General features: G+C 42.7%; 1 protein-coding gene across 1 annotated transcript; it reads right to left on the reverse strand.

Annotated features, from left to right (window-relative positions):
* Window positions 1-553: 553 nt before the first annotated feature.
* ddc (dopa decarboxylase) lies at window positions 554-20153 on the reverse strand. The gene is made up of 14 exons (XM_036539498.1): window positions 20121-20153; window positions 17281-17488; window positions 14287-14400; window positions 13697-13816; window positions 11621-11755; window positions 10159-10302; window positions 8876-8942; window positions 8610-8704; window positions 7169-7236; window positions 3713-3789; window positions 2504-2523; window positions 1848-1946; window positions 951-1052; window positions 554-829 (listed from the first exon to the last, which is right to left on the reverse strand). The coding sequence occupies exons 2-14, from the start codon at window positions 17479-17481 to the stop codon at window positions 629-631; spliced, it is 1443 nt and encodes a 480-aa protein (XP_036395391.1). The 5' UTR covers window positions 17482-17488; window positions 20121-20153; the 3' UTR covers window positions 554-628.

Consider the following 20153-nt stretch of genomic DNA (forward strand, 5'->3'; position numbering starts at 1 on the left):
AGACAGATAGAAATGTGCAGCGTACACACAAACGCCCAGGGGAAGTAGTGATTATGAGCTGTCAGTACTCATTATACACTCATCGGTCAGGAGCAGGATAGAGATTCAGAGACGGATATTCAGTCTGATAAGGACTACCAAACGTGCCTGCTGACCAGTCATGCCATGGCCCTCCAATCAGACAACATTCACTGACTTAAGTTATACCCTACTGTTATGGGTGAACCCAAAAAAAGTGGTTACACTAAGCTTGTTTGGTGAGCAGGGAGCTGCGGAAGTGTCAGTAGGCAGAGATAAAGATACCCAATGTCTCCCTTGGCGCTGTAGGAGTGTTAGTGGGCAGAGACAGAGAGGTGTCACATCCTCATCGCCAGAGACAGATACACACACACACACACACACACACACACACACACACACACACACATATACACGCACAAACTTACACAAAAACATGCAAAAAATGCAAAAACACGCACACAAAAGAAAACACACACACACATAAACACATGAAATTATACACAGAGGCACACAGACCCTTACAAAAGCGCACAAAGCTGGAGGCAGTACAGACGTTCAAGATGTAAACATGGTGCAGAAAGGACAGCACCCCCCATTTGGCCTGTGGTCAGTGCGGAATATCCTGCAGCAGTTCAGAAGCGATTTCGGCAATGTGGGCCCAGGCCTCCTGGACATGGTGGGACTCTGTGGTACGGGCGCAGACAGCAAAGCGAAGCACAAACCTGCCAGCCAGGTGGCAGGGCACCAGATGGATTCTGCGGGCGGCGTTTATGCGTTTTAGGAGTGTCTCGTTCAGCTCGTTTGACCCCTACAAAATCATTGAAAAAAAAAAAAAAAACAGTCAAAATTATAAGACTAACCCATCTTCATAGCTGTCATACTCCAGGCCAGCCGGTCTGACCCAGTTTGACCTCAGTCAGATCTTTTACCTTTAGTCTGAAGCAGACCAGGCCCAAAACAACATCTGCACATATTTCAAAACGCTGGTCCTCTCGAACCCGCCTCTCAAACTCCTTGGCAAGCCCTACATGCTGTGAAGACAGAGACAAAAAAAACTGTGTGGTACGTTCCAGGCAGGTGACGATTTCAGCTCCTCTGTATCAGGATTAGTTTTTAGTGTGCCCCAGACAGCCCCAGCTGCAGCCACTAGGTGGCAGCGTGGCCAACAAAAGCTGTTATGTGGGTTTACAATCCATACAGGTGACACAGTGACACAGACACTGTTTGAGGCATATAGTTCAGTAGGGGGATATCAGTGGAATCTTAGGAGGGACAGGAAGATGACTACACAGGATTGCCTGAGGGAGGCAGTGTGGAGCTACTGTACAGCCAGCCTGCCTTCTGTCAATCTGCAAGACTGACAGGGGTAAACTAGTCCTAGAGGACCAAAGTTTCTGGTACCTTTTGCTCCTACCTTTGCTCTTAATTTCTTCTGACTAGTTTGAACATTGTCTCCATTTGCCACTTCTAACATTTGTCCAAACGATAAAGCACATTTGAAGGTTTTTGCCTTCAAGTAACTTGATGCAATGGGAAAGAAGACACTCATTGGATACTACCTATTTTATTATTACAAATCTGTCTATTAACAATGAATATTCAGCACAGCTGCTTCTGACAGACGTTTATCTGAATACATATGAACTAATCATTTTTAATGAATATATAAATATAAAATACTGTAAGACTGGTGTAAATGTTGACAGTAAGAGGCATACGCTTTATACTGTTGGTGCAGGGAGTGACCTGAGGCCTGAAGCTGTGTCTTATTCATCACAATAAGCGGAGAGAGACAGGGACTGACAGCAGACAGGAGGGGGCTTTACCTTTCGGATGTACGCCTGCAGACCCTTGAGCCCGTACAAGCGGAACACAAACCACATCTTCAGAGAGCGGAACCTGCGGCCCAGCGGGATCTGCCAGTGCTGTGGAGAGGAAATGATGTCATTGGACCTGACAGGCAGCGCCCCCCTCCTTACCAGCCCCCCCCCCCCCCAACCCCCCCACCTCCACCAGAACAGAGGCGCTCAGACCCTGACTGAAAATCTTGTTATTGTTCACTTTAGGCAGAGACACTGGCTGTTTCTTGGAGAGGGGAGGACTGGTTTGTGTTCGTGACATCATACGCAGCCTCCAACAGCTCCAGGGCACAGCCACAGAGTCCAATCGGATGTCTCAAAATGCATCTGACAGAACAGGGGACGCCGTCAGCAGGCGACACTGCGTCAGGCTGAGTTCTGAGAAAAGTGAGAGCAGGGGAAACAACTGACCCTGGATCAGCTGAAAACATCACCCACTACCCGCCACCCATCACAGAGAGGGATCTTTTCATTTCGGCACAAGATCAAAATTTCCACAATCAAATTTAAACCACCAACCAGTCTGACTGGCACAGAAAAATAGAAAGACAGCCACATATAAATATACGCACCCGTGCACACGCACATGCACACAAACATACATGGATTATAATCTTACTTACTCTGTAGTCTGTGACCAGCCCTGCAAACAGACAAAACATATTAAATGTCCTTTAGAAATCAGAAATGATAGAATTTAACTACAGCACACTCTGAAATTATTTTTAGATATGCATACAAAGTGCCTGCCTCATACACAGTGCAGAGGTGAAGTGATTAGTGATGACCTCTTTGAAATGCAGAGCAGAGAGCAACAATAGCAGCATCACCCACGCTAAAGACTATCTGCATTTCACCATCACAAACACCTTCCTCACAGCTGCCACAGCCTGCAGCGCTTTCACTAATTTCACAGAAAAAGCCTCGTGCAGCGGCAATACCCTGTAATTTGGTTTGGCTGTTATTATACATTGTCTCTCTCAGATGCAGTTACTGTGAGCACAGAGAGAATCAGGAGCATACCACACACAGAGAAAGGATAAAACCCTCTTCTGCCCATAAGAGGCCTTCAACATAGGAGGAGCCTCTGTGTTCAGGGGGGAGAGACCACTCTGAGCTTCTGTATTCAGGGGGGAGAGACCACTCTGAGCTTCTGTGTTCAGGTGGGAGAATGCTGTAAGGTTCTGTGTCCAGGGTAAGAGACAGATCTAAGCATCTGTGATCAGGTGGGACAGAATGCTGTAAGCCTCTGTATTAAGGGGAGAGACAGCTCTGAGCCTCTTTGTTCAAGGGGAGAGAGACATCATCCTGGTGGCAGACCTGCACACGCTGATGAGACCATCCCAGGTTTATTCAGCACACCTCTACACAGACCATGCTGCCAAGTCATGGGATGGGGCTGAAATACTGGCCCGCGCTTTTCAGCTCTGGGTTGGTACAAAGCCTATTGTGTTTAAGCCCGTACTTCCTGAGTCTGACTGCGGGAGGTGTGAGCCAGGGGCTGCTGATATTTGTGGTCAGGGTTAATTAATCCCAGCTCCTATCCTGAGGGTTAAAGACAGCAGGGTTAGCGCGATGGGCCATTTCTGAGAGGTGAGTAAAGCTGGTCGATCCTTATCGTGACGTAGGCTCTTAGCTCAGGGCTCTCGGTGTCCAGACGGGAGGTTTTTACCTAGGTCTCACTCATTCATTTACTCACCCACTCCTGCTAGGAGCTCAGTGGGGGGGGGGGGGGGGGCAGTGCAACACAGGCTTATGACATCATCAACGAAAACATGAAAGGACTCTGTAAACCCAGCATTTGCGGACAACTCCATGATTAAATGATCCACCTGATTCCTGGTGATCGTGCTTCAGATACAGGGGATCCATCTTGAAAGCCCCGATGATGTCAGCTCGCTTCTTCACCCTGCAGACAGACGGACAGACAGTGACATCCAACCAAATGAGAAATTTCTTCTCTTCCTTTAGAGTTTTGTTTCTCTTGTAGGGTCTACCCTCAGAATACACCTCACATTTTTCAATTTTCCCCAGAGCAGTTTTTTGTTTTAGCATTAATAAAATTACAAAGAGGCTATCTGTATTTTCTCAATAAAGTTGACTGTGTCAAAGTATCTGCGTATTTTTTTTTCTTCATCAGCAGTGGGTTTAACTCTACCTCAGATTTGGACAAGCTTTTCCTAATTAGCCACACGGGATTTGGTGACGTTGGAGTAAAACCACCCTGTGCTGAGCTGGAACCTCCTCAGGCGAGAGGGAGCTGCCAGGTAAAACACGCGGCCCCACGTACGGGACCACACAGTTAGTAATACCATTAATCCTGCACTAAACCCCCACGAGGTCAGGTCTGTTCTGGGGCTAACAGACCGTCACTGTCGTAGTCACCTCCGAGTGACATGGTCTGCCTCCGAGGAACAGCAGCACTGACGGACTGCCCCGACCAGCTGCTTCAAATGGCTGCCCTGACCGGCTGCCCTGGCTCAGAGCTTCATCCTCTGTTTCTTACTCAGCACTGATGAAGTGTGCAGTTCATCGGCTGCCATTAACACTGATTCATTTTACAGGTGGGAAAGACCCGACAGGAGTCACATGTCTTTAAAGAGGAAAAAAAAAGTACTTCATAATCGCACCAAAAAGGGATTAAAACACTTATTTTAACAGTTTAAAATAAATTATATAGCTACAGAAAATAACTATTGGGGAATGATACTGTACTTGTGAATGAACAGTGGCCTAAGAAGGGCCAGTTTTGGTCAGTTTTGAGCATGGGCATTAAATTAGAAATTGTACTGTTAGAGTGAGAGAGGAGATGCACAGTGTAGGGACCTACTTACTGTACTAAGCGGGTATATTTTTCCATTACATAGTGTGCAGTAGATCTGTTTATAGTGGTATCTCTTTTCAGCCATTGATCCATCAGAAATTTGTTTGTTTCAGAGAGAATCTTTCCGGTGTATTTAAAAAAAAACATTTTTGAATCATGAATCATTCATTTTTCAACATTTCAATCCACATCAACCTGCTGACCTTCCCAGTGCTGAGTTCATGTGGTCTGCAAGGGACCCACACACAGCATTGTAACAGTGAAGAAAGCAGAGGCCTGGAAAACTCCTCAGATCTTTCCCCTCTTTTTATCAGCTGTTGTCTGCTGTTCCCTTTTGTTCACCCATCCAAACCAGTGACAGTTACAGACATCATCACATGTCACCTCCTGTAATGCGGTGTGCTCTCTGCGCTTTTTTGTCCGTTGGAGCCGCATGATTGGTTGTGATAATCCACAATGGGTGCCGTGTTTGCTTAGCGATGACACAGGGGCAGATGTGTCTCTGTGCCAATTGACTCGAGCACATAACCCTCCAAATAAACAGAGCCGAGAACAATGCCACCTTCATGTCTCTCTGCCATCCTGACAAGTCCCAGGGTTTGCATTGGCACACAACTACCTGTATCTGTGAGTCGGCACCTTTATATAGAGTACATAGTATATTCTTGCAGCCAAATCAGGAAGAATTTAAAACAATGCCAAGGTAATGTAATGTTGTATTGAGGAAAAAAAAATAACCTCAAAATGAATCATACAACCATACTGGTTGTCTACTGTCATACTGACATGGTCAGATAGGTCATCAACTCTAGATGGTAGAAACCTGTAGGTAGAGAACTAAATAATCCTTTTGGAGACAATTTGAAGCAGGAAATTTGGAGCATTATACTCCAAACTGTATAATTTGAAAATATTAAGTTACATACAGAGACAGTCCCTGTTGACTATATTTAGTAATACTGCTAATTATCCTGGAAGTTAACTAGCTGATAAAAGCAGGCGAGCTTACTTGCAACTGCACATATCTAGTAATACTTAGTCGATGCAGAGCAATTCATTGTGCAACATATAACAATAGGCCATTCAAACAACTTACATTGAAAACTTATTAAACTGAATGACTCCCTGGCTAAAAATAAATTTTACTGTATTAATTTTACATTCTAAAAAGATACATAGAAGAGGAGATGCTATGATTTATACTGTAGTATCAAATACAATGCTTGTTCATAAAGTGGCAAGAGAAATAATGCACATTTTTTCCAATTCCTCTGGTAAAATGAGTACACTAATATATTTATTTATGTCATTTTCTTTTCTTTAGTTATCTAGAAATTCAAATGTGTACATGATGCATCAGAGATAACATTAAATAAATCTTACACTGTACACATATACTGCTTAATAATATTATTATATCACTATATTTTAACTATATTTTAACAGCTCAGTTCAACTTTTGCTCAGTATATTGTGAAGTGGAGGTGGCTATATTAGCAAAGACCAGCAGCACAGGCTAAAGAGGGCAGTTAGTGTGGATTCTGAAAGGGGTTTTTCCAAGATGAATAACATGCTCACACCATTATGTACACAACTGAAACTTGAGTATATCAGTTCTCATGTTCATTTCCTTGGTAGGTCATCTGGAGATTAGGGATCCAGAAAAATATATCAGAAAATGCGTGCTGAAACATAGCTCAGCTAATCACTACATTACATTATTGGCATTTGGCAGACACTCTTATCCAGAACAACAATATAACAGCAGTTATAGTTTTTTTTGTCCAATGTTATTCATTTACACAGTTGGATATTTACTTGTGGGTTAAGTACCTTACCCAAGGGAACAGGAGCAGTGCCTAGTGGGGAATCGAACCAGCAGCCTTTCATTGCTAATCACCTAGCATGCAGAGACAGGAGTAATGTCCCTCAGGGACCTTCATTTCAGCCAATCTGGAAATTCTTTGGGCTGACATTCATGGTTAGTACTATTTTGTTTCATTTATTTCCATTTTTTCTTTCAATTTACTCTACATTGTCGTGTCTTAAAGTTCCCTCACCCCCCAGTTCCCAGTTTAACCCCAGCTGACAACCCATCCTACTCAAATCTTTCCACTTGCTGTGATCAGAGGGGAAACCAGGGTATTACCTACCATACAATGATGCACACTGAAAGTTGGTCACATTCATTTGATGGAGGTTTAGTGAAGATATTTAAATGTAATGCACAGACTCAGTTAATCTGGAGCATGACCCACATGGATAGAAGAGTTAGAAAACCAGATTGGAAATTCCAGGGTTGCAGGACTGAAAAAGGTATATGAAACAGATGAGATTTTGCACAAGATGTGTGATTGTCTGCTGGTCTGAGACCAGTATCTGTCAGCCTTTTTTCAGAGTAAATCTCTCCCCACCATTTCAAGTGATGAACTGAAACCCACTGAAAGACAGACAGTCCACTCACCACATGGTTGAGCAGTCAAAGTTCACCAAAAGCCACTTGTGAGGGTTGAAGTTAAAGGAATCTGCAAACTGAACAAGAAATGCAATTTTACAAATGAAAAAGTATTTTGCTTCCTGACATCAACATTTACAAACCATCACTGGTATGAGAGAGGCAGATAGGGAATGCTCTGTGGATTCATTACAACAAATGAATAATTTTAAAAAAACATTTTCATTCATCAACTAAGATGGCCATCACAGAGAGGGCCAGGATTTCTGTAAACCACTGTAAATGGTGCTACATTGTACACGAACAGTCAAAGCAAATCTTTATTCATATGTCAAAATCCACTCTCTCACTCCTGCGTGTTGAAAACAGCTCTGCAATATTAAGAGATGGTAAAATGATTTCTTTACTTGATACAGAAACAACACAAGGTAAGTGCCCTCAAAAAGAAGAAACATCTTCAAAGATGACAAGACAGAAAAATGCTGGATTTAATTAAACATGAAGCACATATGCATGGTGTAAGTGCAAATGTTTCGGTTCAAGAGCCATGTTCAATGCTTACTCAGAATTTTGGCACTTACACACCTTTATATTCTAATTCAGCCAAGGTGCAGATTCATCTTTTGTATTTTTCAGGATTACAGCACATACCCCACATGGTGCACAAGCTATTAGATCACCGTCATTTTGGACACATGTGACTAGACGCCACAACAACAAAAACAGGTCCGCATTCATTTCAAGCACCTGCCATCACAGTCCTGCAATGACAAAACTATCGCTGGTCTGATCTCTTCAGTCGCTATTGGGTTTGCAATATCCTTCTCATCTGCCTGCAGAGACGTAATAATGGTAGCAGCAGGAAACAGACTATCGCAGTCTGTCTGAGGATGGACAAACGGTTGCCATGCTGACAGATGTGGGGTCCTGTCCATCGTTTATTTCCTAGCAACCAGCAAACTGACAGGAAACCCCCGGGCCACTGCCATTCTCTGGGGATAAAGACCTGCTTTTTTTACGACCTCTCCACCGTCTCCTTCGTTGTTTGAACTCGCCTCGTTAATAAACTGGGATATTTCTTTGACACCGAGAGCGGCTTTATCTAAAGGTCCGTCGGCGCCTCAGGAAATGAGTTCTCCCTTATCTGCGCTCTCCATGGCGCACATAGGACAGATGCTCCAACTCAGAGGCAGTGTGACGCTTTTTTAATTTCCCTCTGATGGGATATTATTCATGCTTACACAAATCACTTCTGCCATTTAAATCAAGCCATGTGAATAATCACATTTATGTGTTCTCGATATTCTTCCTTTTTTATTGCACTTGTAACAGTAAAACTATGGGTGGTAACTGATCAATGCAAAACCAGCAAAGGCCTTTATTTATTGCATTAAGACCTGAGTTTCACCATTACTGAAACTGCATTGTGGAGAGTGGAATGTTCTCTGACCTCTACGCCATTGAGAAAAGGTCTGAATTCGGGACAGATGAAGGCACTTCCAGCATAGGCAGCATCAATGTGCATCCAGATTTTCTCAGCATTACCTGGATCAGAAAGGAGCCATTACTGATCACAACATCCACAAGCACAGACACATAAAACATCCATACATAACGACGCACACAACATCCACATGTACAGACACAAACACACTGACACAGACATACACACACACACAGCAACCTGTGACAATATTTCACAGAGACCATACTCACATATGGGTCCCAGTTCAGTGATGCAATCAAAGGCGCAGGACGGGGTGGTGCCCAGTGTGGCACAGAACTGAAGACCCAGAAGAAACAGCAGCTCATTTAAATTGCACTGCAGAACACCTAAACTATACTTACTAAAAGGTACGGAAAAAGGAAACCCCTACAGACCAAGGAAAACTTCATCCTTAACAAAGATGGTTCCCACAGTGGTATTTCAGGAAATAATTTTCATCAAAACAGCATTACATAAGGCTGAGGAAACTGGACCTCCCAAAAGGTTCAAGTCCTAGTTTACTGCATGCTTGAGTGCTCCATCAGGTTATATCCAGCTGTGTAAATGGATATCAAAATAAATAATAATAATATGCCAGCCTTCACAAGGGAGTGTTCACTAATCATAATAAAACATAATTTAATTATAAATTAATAGAACAATATAAATATTCATAAAACATGTGACCAGAAAACCCCACACACAGCCACTATGCTGACTGCATTATAGTCTTTGATATATATATATATATATCAAAGACAGTTAATTACATTACTATGTTTAAGAGGTGCTGAGAACAGAGCTGATAACTTGATTATATGCAATAATGTGGAAACTCTGGGCTCCTGAAACAGGAGCAGGTGCAGGTGTAAGGTCATATTGGCTTTTGTTCCTCTCGTTATTTTTCAAGCAATCTGTTTTAGAATCAGTTCAGGTGAGCCAGGTGATCTACACCCCTCTGTCTATATTTGCCTGCAGGCAGTCTTCCTGGACACCGAGCAAAACACAAGGATCTCCCAGCCTGGCCCGGGCATAATGAGATTCTGATTCATTTAGGGCGACAGGCGCAGGCTTTACAACGGTGTTAGCAGCCATAAAGACCCCAGGGAGGAAAGCATCATTCACATGTGCATCTCATGAAAGGCTGTTGCCACAGAGAAGTGGAGTGAATATTCATGTGAACTTTGGACTACTATTGTCTGTGGGAAGCTGTAGGCTTTAAGAGTATCGGACCAATTTTGGAACTGCGGTGCTGACGCATGTGAGGTGACAGAGAAAGATCTGTGCTTTCTGATGACTCACAAATAACCTGCTAATTGCCTAGAATAGTTATGCAATTGTGCATCCAATTGAAGAGCGTGTTTCATATGTGATCAGAATTACAGATCAAAAGCAATGCTGAAAGTCTGAGACTGTGCCCATATAAAACATTTTGTATATTTTCACAGTAACTGGACTTCACAATCACAAACATGACAGATGTAACGTAGAATGATAAGCCCAGCCTCCTCACATAAAATGGAAGGAGTCCTGCCTCCTTGTCATCCTGCACCATGGCCCTGAACGTCTCTCCTCGGACCGCAAACTTCTCATCTGAGGGAACCTTCTTCATTCTCACTCCGGCAATCAGCCCTGCTCTCTCCACTGACGAGTGAGCCTGCAGAAAGAGGTCCATTCAACGTCCAATCATGTGGCAGGAAAGATCCATTCAGCAGCCAATTGCATGTCAAGAACGGCACCCGCCAGATGTCAGGCACATGTCACACTGAATCATTTTGAACACTGAAGAAAAAGTCACCATGTTCCAAAAAATATTCCAGAGCTTAGTATATGAAAATTATTCTGACGTTTGGTGAGCAAACAGGTAAAAAAATAAAATCTAGGAAGTCTGTTGAGTTGTATGGATAAATACCTATGGAGTTATGCAGAGAGTATTTATCTACGACAGATGAACAAACAAACCCAGGTCTCTAGGTATCTTATGTAAAAAGAGAATGTGTTCAGTGCTTGTTGACGTGGTAGGCAAGTTGTAGTTTTGAGAAAGGTTAGCTGTGTGTTCTACTTAAAGGTTATCCCTGCCCGCAGGAGAGTCTACTCAGACTCAGATCAGCTGAGGGGTCTGCCGGAGTCCTGTCACGTTCCACCATTGATCTGCCCCTTAGCAACAACCAACACACACACACACACATACACACGTGCATGCACACACACTTGCACGCATGTATGCACACACGGGCAGTGATACACACATTCAGCAACACAACACAAACACTGATACATACACTCATATATGCAATACACACGTGCAGGAATGTATTCACATGTGCACAGTATGCACACACATACGCACACAAACACACATCTGAGCGATACACACACTGAAGTACTACATGTACTAATTGAAACCAAGTACCACTGAAACATGAACATACAAACACATGCTCTCTCACACACACACACACAGATGGACACATCCATACCCACATGCTCACTCAGACACACACATACACAAAAACACTCCATCATGTGCACACAGACTGAGGGTGATAATGTGGTTTCTCTTACAGGCAACACTTTGATCCACAGATTTGATTGAAATTTTTTATGGATCCTATACTGTCTGATGTTGGAAAGGTTGCATTTAAAACAGCACACTATTAAGCTTGAAGTAAAAGCTTAAAACTCGAAATATCATGGCATTCAGAATTCATTAGCATCTTTGAACCTAACCTTTCCCCGTTTGCGACTTTGACGCAATAGCCTACTCTGATTTCGGTGTAAGGCTTAGGCATCTTGTTTTTGTTTGACCACATGCGTGTTTCGATTGCGTTGAATTAATATAAAATTACAAGTAATTCATAACGTCCTCATTTTTTAAACCAACACGTAATACTGAAAAGACGTTTCATTGGGCTATTAAAGCTCTTTTGTAGTCAGTTAGAATTTTTGATATTTGTCCGAAGGCGCAGTCTCACCTGATCAGAGGAATATGCTACCAGTTTGGATATGATGTCCGCCTCGGTGCGATCGGGATCGTCGGCCTGGATCTGCCGGACAATCCTGGAGCGAGCGGCCAGCAAAGCTACTAGCGTGGCCTCACTGGCCGTGCCCTGCGAAGACACGGTGACTGGTCATACATAGAACTGGAGCCCATAGTTCGAAAACAGTTCAGAAATATCAGTCAAATATAAACTATGCCGTTTCAAAACAAATTCAGCTTAAGTGATAATGGAAAGTTGTTACGCACCAAAATGTAAATTAATAAATTTATCAAATTAATTAAAATGTGTGTGTGTGTGTGTGTGGTTTCAGCGTTTGTTCAATATCTTCGTGGAAACAAGTAAGCAATAATTGCATAATTGCTGCACAAATACTGAATATTATTGCCAATAAGGAAAAGCGGTAGGCCTATCGCTTAAATGTCTCTATCTCGCGCGTGTGTATTTATGACCGACAGAATCGTTATGAACAACTGGCCACATTACAGGTTCCTGATCAGAGGACACTGGAGAAACCTTATGTAAATAAATTTAAATGAACTGTCAAGGCTTTCAGTACAAAATATTAAGAACCGATTGCTCCATAACTAGTTGTGAAGCCCAGGGTTGTACATTGTTAGGCTACTACCCCACCAATTTGTCCTGAAAGTGTGACGTATTCACATTACAATTAAGGTATGAACAATTTGCTTAGCACATATCCTCATCCAGGAGGATTTAAAGGTTACATATTCGCGTTATCAGTTTGTACAACTAAACATTTACTGAAGCAATTAAGCACTGAATAGTAGCCTACATCGATGTCGAAAGATTCATAACAACAACACGCTAGCGTCCTCACGGTAATCCCTAAATGCATGGGTTAAAAAACAAAAGAACGAATGGTAAATAAAACGTAAAACAATTTAAATTGTGCAGGGAGAGCGTTTACCATTCATTCTGGTTGTGCTTGCGTGTGCTTTCCCCCCATTATTTAAAACAGTCGTTTGCGATAGATGAAAACTGTCTATGCGTTCATTCAGTATGCGACAAGTGAGAGTCCCATTTGTTGCCATAGTGAATTACACCTTAAAAAGCACAGCGATTACAATTCAGGACAGGGACCAGGCTACGGCGTGTCCTAAAGGGACAGGCATAAAATCATCTGTCATCGGCTACCTTCTCCATGCGTCACATCTCCCATATGGAGGGCGTCCTCAACCGCCGAAGTGTACACAATTTAAATGAACGGAGACCCGTGTTCCGCACACCTCACTTCCACCTTCACAAGCCGCAAGCGCTTGAAGCGGTAAAATGCAATTTCCTGCCGTTTTGCCCTAGCACGGAGCCGACAAGAAATCAATGTCGGACAAATTGCTGTCAGACAGACAATAATGGAACTCCTGGTTGTTTTCACCAGCACCAACACAACATCCAGGCAAATTAAACTCAATTACTGTCAGAGGAGACATACAGAGCCTCTAAAATGGTCCATATTTAAGTTCACTCAAGATCTGTCAAATTGGCTGAGCGTGTTGTTTAGCTGCCAAATATTCATCAAAGCATCTTACCTAAGACGTGCGTGGTAATAACTTCGGTAAGGGAATTCATGACAGGATATATTCTTCTTTGTTAACCAGAGTTTTTCAACAAGGCAATTTATTAGAACATGACAAATGTAAAATATATTTAAAACTTCACAGCACATTTGGAAATAATTTCTCACACGTGATAATTTTGTTCTTAAGATACAGTATTAGCTAAAAGGTTTGTGATGAACAAATACAACCATAGCTGTCTTTCATACATTGCAGTGCCCCCCACAGTTTATTCAACAGGTATAAAGTCATATTATAAAAGAAAATGTACACATGGTTTAAAACCTGGTTTAAAACTTAAACTGTTATACTTGAATAGCACTGCACAGAGCAAAGTCATACTGTTCACAAAATGTACTTTTTTTTTTTTCTTTTACAGCATGTTTTTGCTGCTATTCAGCCAGGGGTATGAGGACAATAAAAGGCATCAGATCTGTCGGGGGTGCCCAAGCAGACCCTCCCACAAGTGCCTCACCTGGATGACACCTCCACCCTGCCCCGTGGTCCCAGCCAGGAAGTCATCTGGGAGCCTGAGCATCTTCCCCAGCCAGTCCAGCATGACCGTCTCCAGCTCCGTGCAGGCTGGGCTGGCAGCCTGTTGCAACGACACGAGGTAAGGAGGCACAAGGTAAGGACAGCCCCAGCCAGACGGCCCAGCATCGAGCACCAACAGTGCACGGCAAACCTGGATGTGCATGTGCACTTTGGCAGGCCAGGCTAGGCCAACAGAGCTCATCTATTATGCTCTTCAGTTAAATGCATAGCAGCAGCATACAATATTATCCATATGTGAGGTATGAGGGTGAAAAAAAAGAACATAAGTGAGCAAGAACATAAGGTGTTCTTTTGTGTGCGTAACTAAGCTGTTGTTGGATCTCCTTTTAGCAAGTCTCTGCATTAGGAGGTGCATCTGACAATGCCCTTGTTGTAGCTCCTGTCAATCTGTCAAGCTTACTTGCTTTAGCACAGCTACAAATGGAGTGTGAAAGACATGGTAAGAGAGCGAAAGGGATGTGAGAAAGAGAAAGAGAGGGAGACACAGAGGGGGACAGTAGGGATACACACCCATGAGAATCCGATGCAGCCAATAGCCCCTGACAGCATGTCTGCCAGCATGGCAGGGAAGGAGCTGGCGGTGGGGAAGTAGGCATAGAAGTATGGGCTGTGCCAGTGGGTCACCTGCGAGGCAAAGATACAGCAGTGTCATCACTGGAAACTACGTCCAGTCTCTCCAGTCTCGTCCAACTCTGCACTCTATGCCTGAGGTGCTCAGTATTCCACAGCACCAACCATTCACAACACCGGATCAATGACGCCCTCCATATTTACTCATAATGTGGACTAAATAGGAACAAAAATATACTATAAAAATACATATTGCATTTTTTTCTGTTTAATTGAAAAAAAAAAAACACATTAAGCTTATTAGAACTGTACAGAGCAAATATGTGTTGTTTGTAAATAAAGGATTTTAATCCAGAAAACATAAGGATCACATTTAGGCACAAATATACTCCAACATTCTGACTATTTGAAGTTCAGTGAAAGTCTCTGGAACTATATGGAGGCATCCAAAGGCTTGCTGTTTCCCTGTGGCACAGTATATAAGCAGTAACACAGAACAGATTTGTCTGTAGCATGCAGTATCATGGTTCAGGTCACATAGCCCTCTGAAGACTGCAGGTAACTGCAGTTCTTGACCTCCACAAGTTAGAAGATGGCTATAAAGGACTTTATAAAAGGTTGAATCTACTACTTTTCATTCAAGTGTCTATTAACAAATTCTAAGGCTTTGAGGGTATTCTTATCATTATTTTATTTGTCATATTATATTACTACGTTTTTGCAGTCCTTATTATTTCCCTGGTTTTCTGTGCACTCTTTCCTTTGTGCAGAAGCGGCCTTGATTGGGGGAGAGAAGTCAGTGTTGGTATGCTGCACAGAGACAGAGGGACAGATACTGCATACATTCTTGTTCTCCATTGCTGGGAAGAAACCATCCTAAATGATAACAAACTGTTACTACATGTAGACATTTATCTGCAAGGAAATTTCCTCCTTCAGAGAATACCGTATTCTCATGCTGTTTGTCTTTCCAGTCCACATCAAAATGTACTTGCTGTAAAGGGACCTTTTGCATCCAGGCCTCTCAATTCTTAAACTGCAATACTTTCCTGAGAGAATCCTGACAGCAGGCCCAGCACCAGGAGAAAATACAGAGGGGTGCAGTTGCAATCCAAAGGGGTGACAAAAAATCATATCTTAAAAAAATGTAATAAATACTATATAGACACTGGGATATAAGGAGAGAACTGGGGGTGCACTGCGGTCCGTCTGGGGGTGCAATGCACCCCTAGCACCCCCATCGATCCGGGCCCTGTCAGGAAGATGACGTGAATCCATCTTGCCACCATAGACTGGCAGGATTGTAGTTCTTGTAACAAGGAAACATCAGCAAATCCAAAGTCATTGCATTTCAAATCCAAAACAGTAGGAGCTCTCCCTAAAGAAGCTGGCATCTACACAATGCCTCATGGTCAGATGGAATGAAAACTGAACTTTTTAAAAAATCTCAGCTACTTTATGTTTGGCATAAAAAGGCTTAACTTATATTGAGAAATCACTTATTTCCAATGTGAAATATGGTTGTGGGGGTGCTATTGTATTTTGGGATTCTTTGGCATCTAAGGGTCCTAGAACACTTGTAATAGAGGGAGTTATGAACTCTAAAACACACACAGGTCCTTTTGGCCAAAAACCTGGTTCCCTCTGCCAAGACGTTTAAACTTAGCTGAAAATGGATATTGTAGCATGACAAATTATTAATTAAAATCTACAAAGACGTGAGCATAAAATCAGTGTTCTCAAGTGACCATCTACATTTCTACGCCTCAATCCAACTGAACATTTGGGATTCGAACACAACGCTGTTCACAAATAAAAATGAAAAGATCTGATGGATCTAGAAAGGTTTTGCTGGATGAATGGTTAAAAATCCCACTCAGAGTTTTCAAACCTTCATAAAACATTATGGGAATCATTCTGACTGTGTAATCTATGCCAGAATGAGACCTGGAAAGTACTAATAATAGGAGAGTGAATAAATGTGACCTCAAAAACATTGTTTCCAAATTACTTGAATTTGCTCTGTACAGTGCTATTACTGTACTAACTTACTGTACTACTGTATTAACTGTAACATTTCTTTAAATGTAAGCAGAAAAATCAACTTCAACTTGGAAATACCAGTTCTTTTCACAGTAGTCCTGGCTGTTGGTTTATATGTTTACGTGTACAATTATGTGCCTGTGTGTTGTGGGTGATGACTGAACAGGATATTGTTTTGTTTGGGTGAATGGTGTTCAGGTTTTCCTGGCTGAGTCATTAGTGGTGTACATAATCATGGATCATTCCTGACTGTTCTGTATAAATCATGGTAGGGGGTATGAGATTTCAGAAAGGAAAAATACACTATATTAATGATTAATACTGAGTTGTTATCTTAATATGACAGGCAGGGGATTTGGTAATGAAGGGCAACTGAGGAAATTGGGAATCTTATGGGAGCTGTTTAATTATTAAACTCACGGTTCCATATGCAGAGTATCAGAGTTGCAGGATACAAGCAGAGCAAGGACTTTGAACAGACACAGAAGAATAACAGGAGTCAAGCATTAAGAGGTTAGTCCATGGAAATCACTACTTATGAGAAAAAACAAATTTATAAGAGTCCCTTTTAAAAGATTAAAGAAACACATGGCATTGTGTCACTTAATGAACTTCTGTAACCTTTGTGACCTTTATTTAAATTACTTCAATCGTTTGAAAATAATCATAATTATGTTTTTTTCTAATCAAACAACCAAGATTCTTGATTTTGATTCAGTTCTTCACTTTGCAAAGCTGATCCTGCAACAAAAGAAACCCATCTCTTGCTGGAGTCAAAAAAACAAACAAAAAAACACATAGACTTGCTCAGTCATGAAAAGTGTGCAACGTCACGGCTTTGCGTCGCGGCTCTGTGGTGCACGCAGCCGCGGGCTGGGATTAGTCACTCACCCCGGGCATGATCACCCTCTCGATGTCCCTGACGACGTCCTCGTAGGAGTCGGGCACCTCGGGGGCCTCCTCTGGGATGAGGGTCCTTAAGTATCCGGGCTGTACATCGGGAAACACCTGCCTCTGCTCAATGTTCTCTAAGTAGTCCGCGATGTAGTCCACCATCTCCTTCCCTCGTTTTCTGAACTCTGCCGCATCCATTTTGAGGCTGAAATAGAGGATATGTTTCAGGTGTTACTGCCTCGTTAGATGTGCAGGGTGAGAGAGTGAAATTAGGGCAGCAGAAAGTGCTAGGCTTCCTGCTACTGCTTTCTGGACCAATGAGACATTAGAAAGTCCTAAATGGAACAAAACTCCCCTCGAAAGACCACTACTACAAAACTCCATCTCTGTGATCTTAGTAAACAGCTACGCTGAAATACTGTTCTGTTGAAGAATTAGTTAACCTTTGACCCCAGAACCACCCAAAGCCCCTTAGTGCGGAATTATGTTAATGCATCTCTTCATCTTTACTCGAGCAGAACAATCTCCAACCTGTCTAGCTTCCAAAATTCTCTCCAAAGCTTATGCCTGTTACTCTCCTCCCTTTACACCACTAACAGCCTCTCATAGTTCTTGTGCCACTGTTCTAGAGACATCAGCTCTTTCTAAGATAATTTCTCTCTTTTCTGACTGTCTCTTTGCTGCCATAGTCCTGACTGTCTAGATCTCCCCATACGTTCTGCTTCTCCAAGGCTGACTAACTGTATGTCTCAGCGACTAGCTTGACTTGGGGCGGCAGTGTAGCCTAGTAGTTAAGGAGCAGGACTAGTGACTGAAAGGTTACTGGTTTGATTCCCCACTGGGGCACTGCTGCTGTAACCTTGGGCAAGGTACTTAACCAACAATTGCTTCAGTAAGATATCCAGCTGTATAAATGGATAACATTGTAAGTCACTCTGCATAAGAGTGTCTGTTCAATGCCAATAATGTAATGTAATGACTGTTCCAGACCTCACCATCTCTCTGAAGACTCTAAGATGACCATCTCCAATTCTTATTCAAATTAGTGAACTGTATCTGTTAATGTGGCTTGTTACCAATTGTAATACTGAAATATTGTAAAATTATAACATCACTATTTGGAAAAAAGCTACAGTTCTAATGCCAATTACATTGTAATTTGAATTTACACTAACTCTCCAATAGTGGGGGATGTGAAGCAGGTTTTTTCTTACATTAGATGCATGCACTGAATATCCCTGTGGATCAGCATGCCGAGTGTCCAGTACATGCGCATTGTAACACCTGTCACAGTTTACTGCTTCAGCTTTAAGAAGAGCTGAGGCTTACTGACACATGTTGATTACTGTCACACAGCTTTGCCATGCCCACTTAACCCTCTCACCACCCAATTAACCCTTTAATTGGCTCTCTGCCTGCATTACTCCAGCATGGAAATTCCTCATAGGCAATTAAGACACAGTTTTGTTCATTCTGTTTCCAGGGAGGTGATCGTGCACCCGAGCACACAGTACAATGTCCACCTACTTCAAAGACTGCAAAAGAGCCCGCACTCCACAACCACCCCTGTAATCTCATAGACAATGTGCAAACTGTGCACTGGCTTCTATTCAAAAAATCTCCACATCCAACCTCCAACCTTCTAATAGACAGGCTGTAAACTGGACTATCACAGAATTTATGAATGAACACGTACACATACACAGCACATGAAATCTGTAATGCTGAAGTGCTGTACACTGCTGTCTATGTATAAAATATGCACAGAGCATGCCTCTGCAACACTATTTGGGACAGCGTTCTGATTTCACCTTTCCAAATTTCCTATTCTCTCTCTGGGTTGGAGTGGGGTTAGAGTGGGGGTGGAGGGTGCTTAGTGTGCGCTGTGCTCAATTTTCCAGGGTAAACTGTTGCTTCTCCTAATCCGTGGTAATACCTGCTAATGCAGATGTCAGTAATCTGGCCACTTTGGCTGGAGCTATGTTTGATTGCCTGTCAGTAAACACAACTACAGGTACAAAGTCTCTTTCTAGAGGAGGCCTCAGAACAGTAAAGACAGCATGTTTCCCCCCACCACCCTCTGAGTATACCCAAAATGCCCCTGTGGCACATCCAGCCATCTCTGACTACCCAAATCCAGGTGTGGGACTCTCTTTGCTTCTACACCTGTATCTATGTCTGTACAGTGCCACGGATCTCCCATTTCTCTCTCACAAATTTAATCTTTTTATTGGATGATAATCTCCCGTCACGAAAGGACAGCCAGAGCATGCACTGCGGTGATTAAAGGTGTTTTAAACTTTGAAAAAAAAGAATGCAACAAAGAGGCCATGGGGCATTTGCAGATAAGACTTTGCCTCCCTGTGGGAGAATATTTAACGAATAAAGCAAATCATTAAGATCACTACATGACACCCTCTGGCATTTGTAATGAAAACGCTGTCGCGTTGTGCCAGACAAATGCAAAACACGGCAACATCGCAGGAGAACGAGGTCACTGCAGTTCCATTTTAGGTGTCAGGTGGTTGGCTGTAAACACCATAAAAGCAACAAGCACAAAAGAGATAAGGAAGCACAAAAAAGCATATTTCCTGTTATGCCATCGTTAACGCCTTGAGTGTGGAGTAGCAATGCAATAGTACAGTATTGGAATAGTAGTCTCATTTGGAAATAAATCCAGCTCTTTCTGCATGTTCTCTCACTCAACAAGTGTCTGATCTACTCTGTGCCAGGGAGTTGTAGCCATTACAAACCATGGGTTAGCCCAGGTGCTCCCCCCAAAAAAAACTCCCCCCATGGAGCGATGTCAGGAGTACAAAGACTGAGGTGGTACTCACGTTGCCACAGCGCAGACACGGTCCTGCTCTTTG

Source organism: Megalops cyprinoides, chromosome 10, assembly GCF_013368585.1.
Source record: "Megalops cyprinoides isolate fMegCyp1 chromosome 10, fMegCyp1.pri, whole genome shotgun sequence".
Lineage (NCBI taxonomy): Eukaryota > Metazoa > Chordata > Actinopteri > Elopiformes > Megalopidae > Megalops > Megalops cyprinoides.

Bases quoted from the DNA above. Each gene is read 5' to 3' on its own strand.
- ddc (XM_036539498.1), bottom strand. From the start codon at position 17,481: ATGGATGCGGCAGAGTTCAGAAAACGAGGGAAGGAGATGGTGGACTAC. The intron at 10,303-11,620 runs GTGAGACTGCGC...CTCTTTCTGCAG, and splicing joins TAGCATATTCCTCTGATCAG to GCTCACTCGTCAGTGGAGAG. The intron at 7,237-8,609 runs GTCAGAGAACAT...TTTCTTGTTCAG, and splicing joins CTTTTCTCAATGGCGTAGAG to TTTGCAGATTCCTTTAACTT.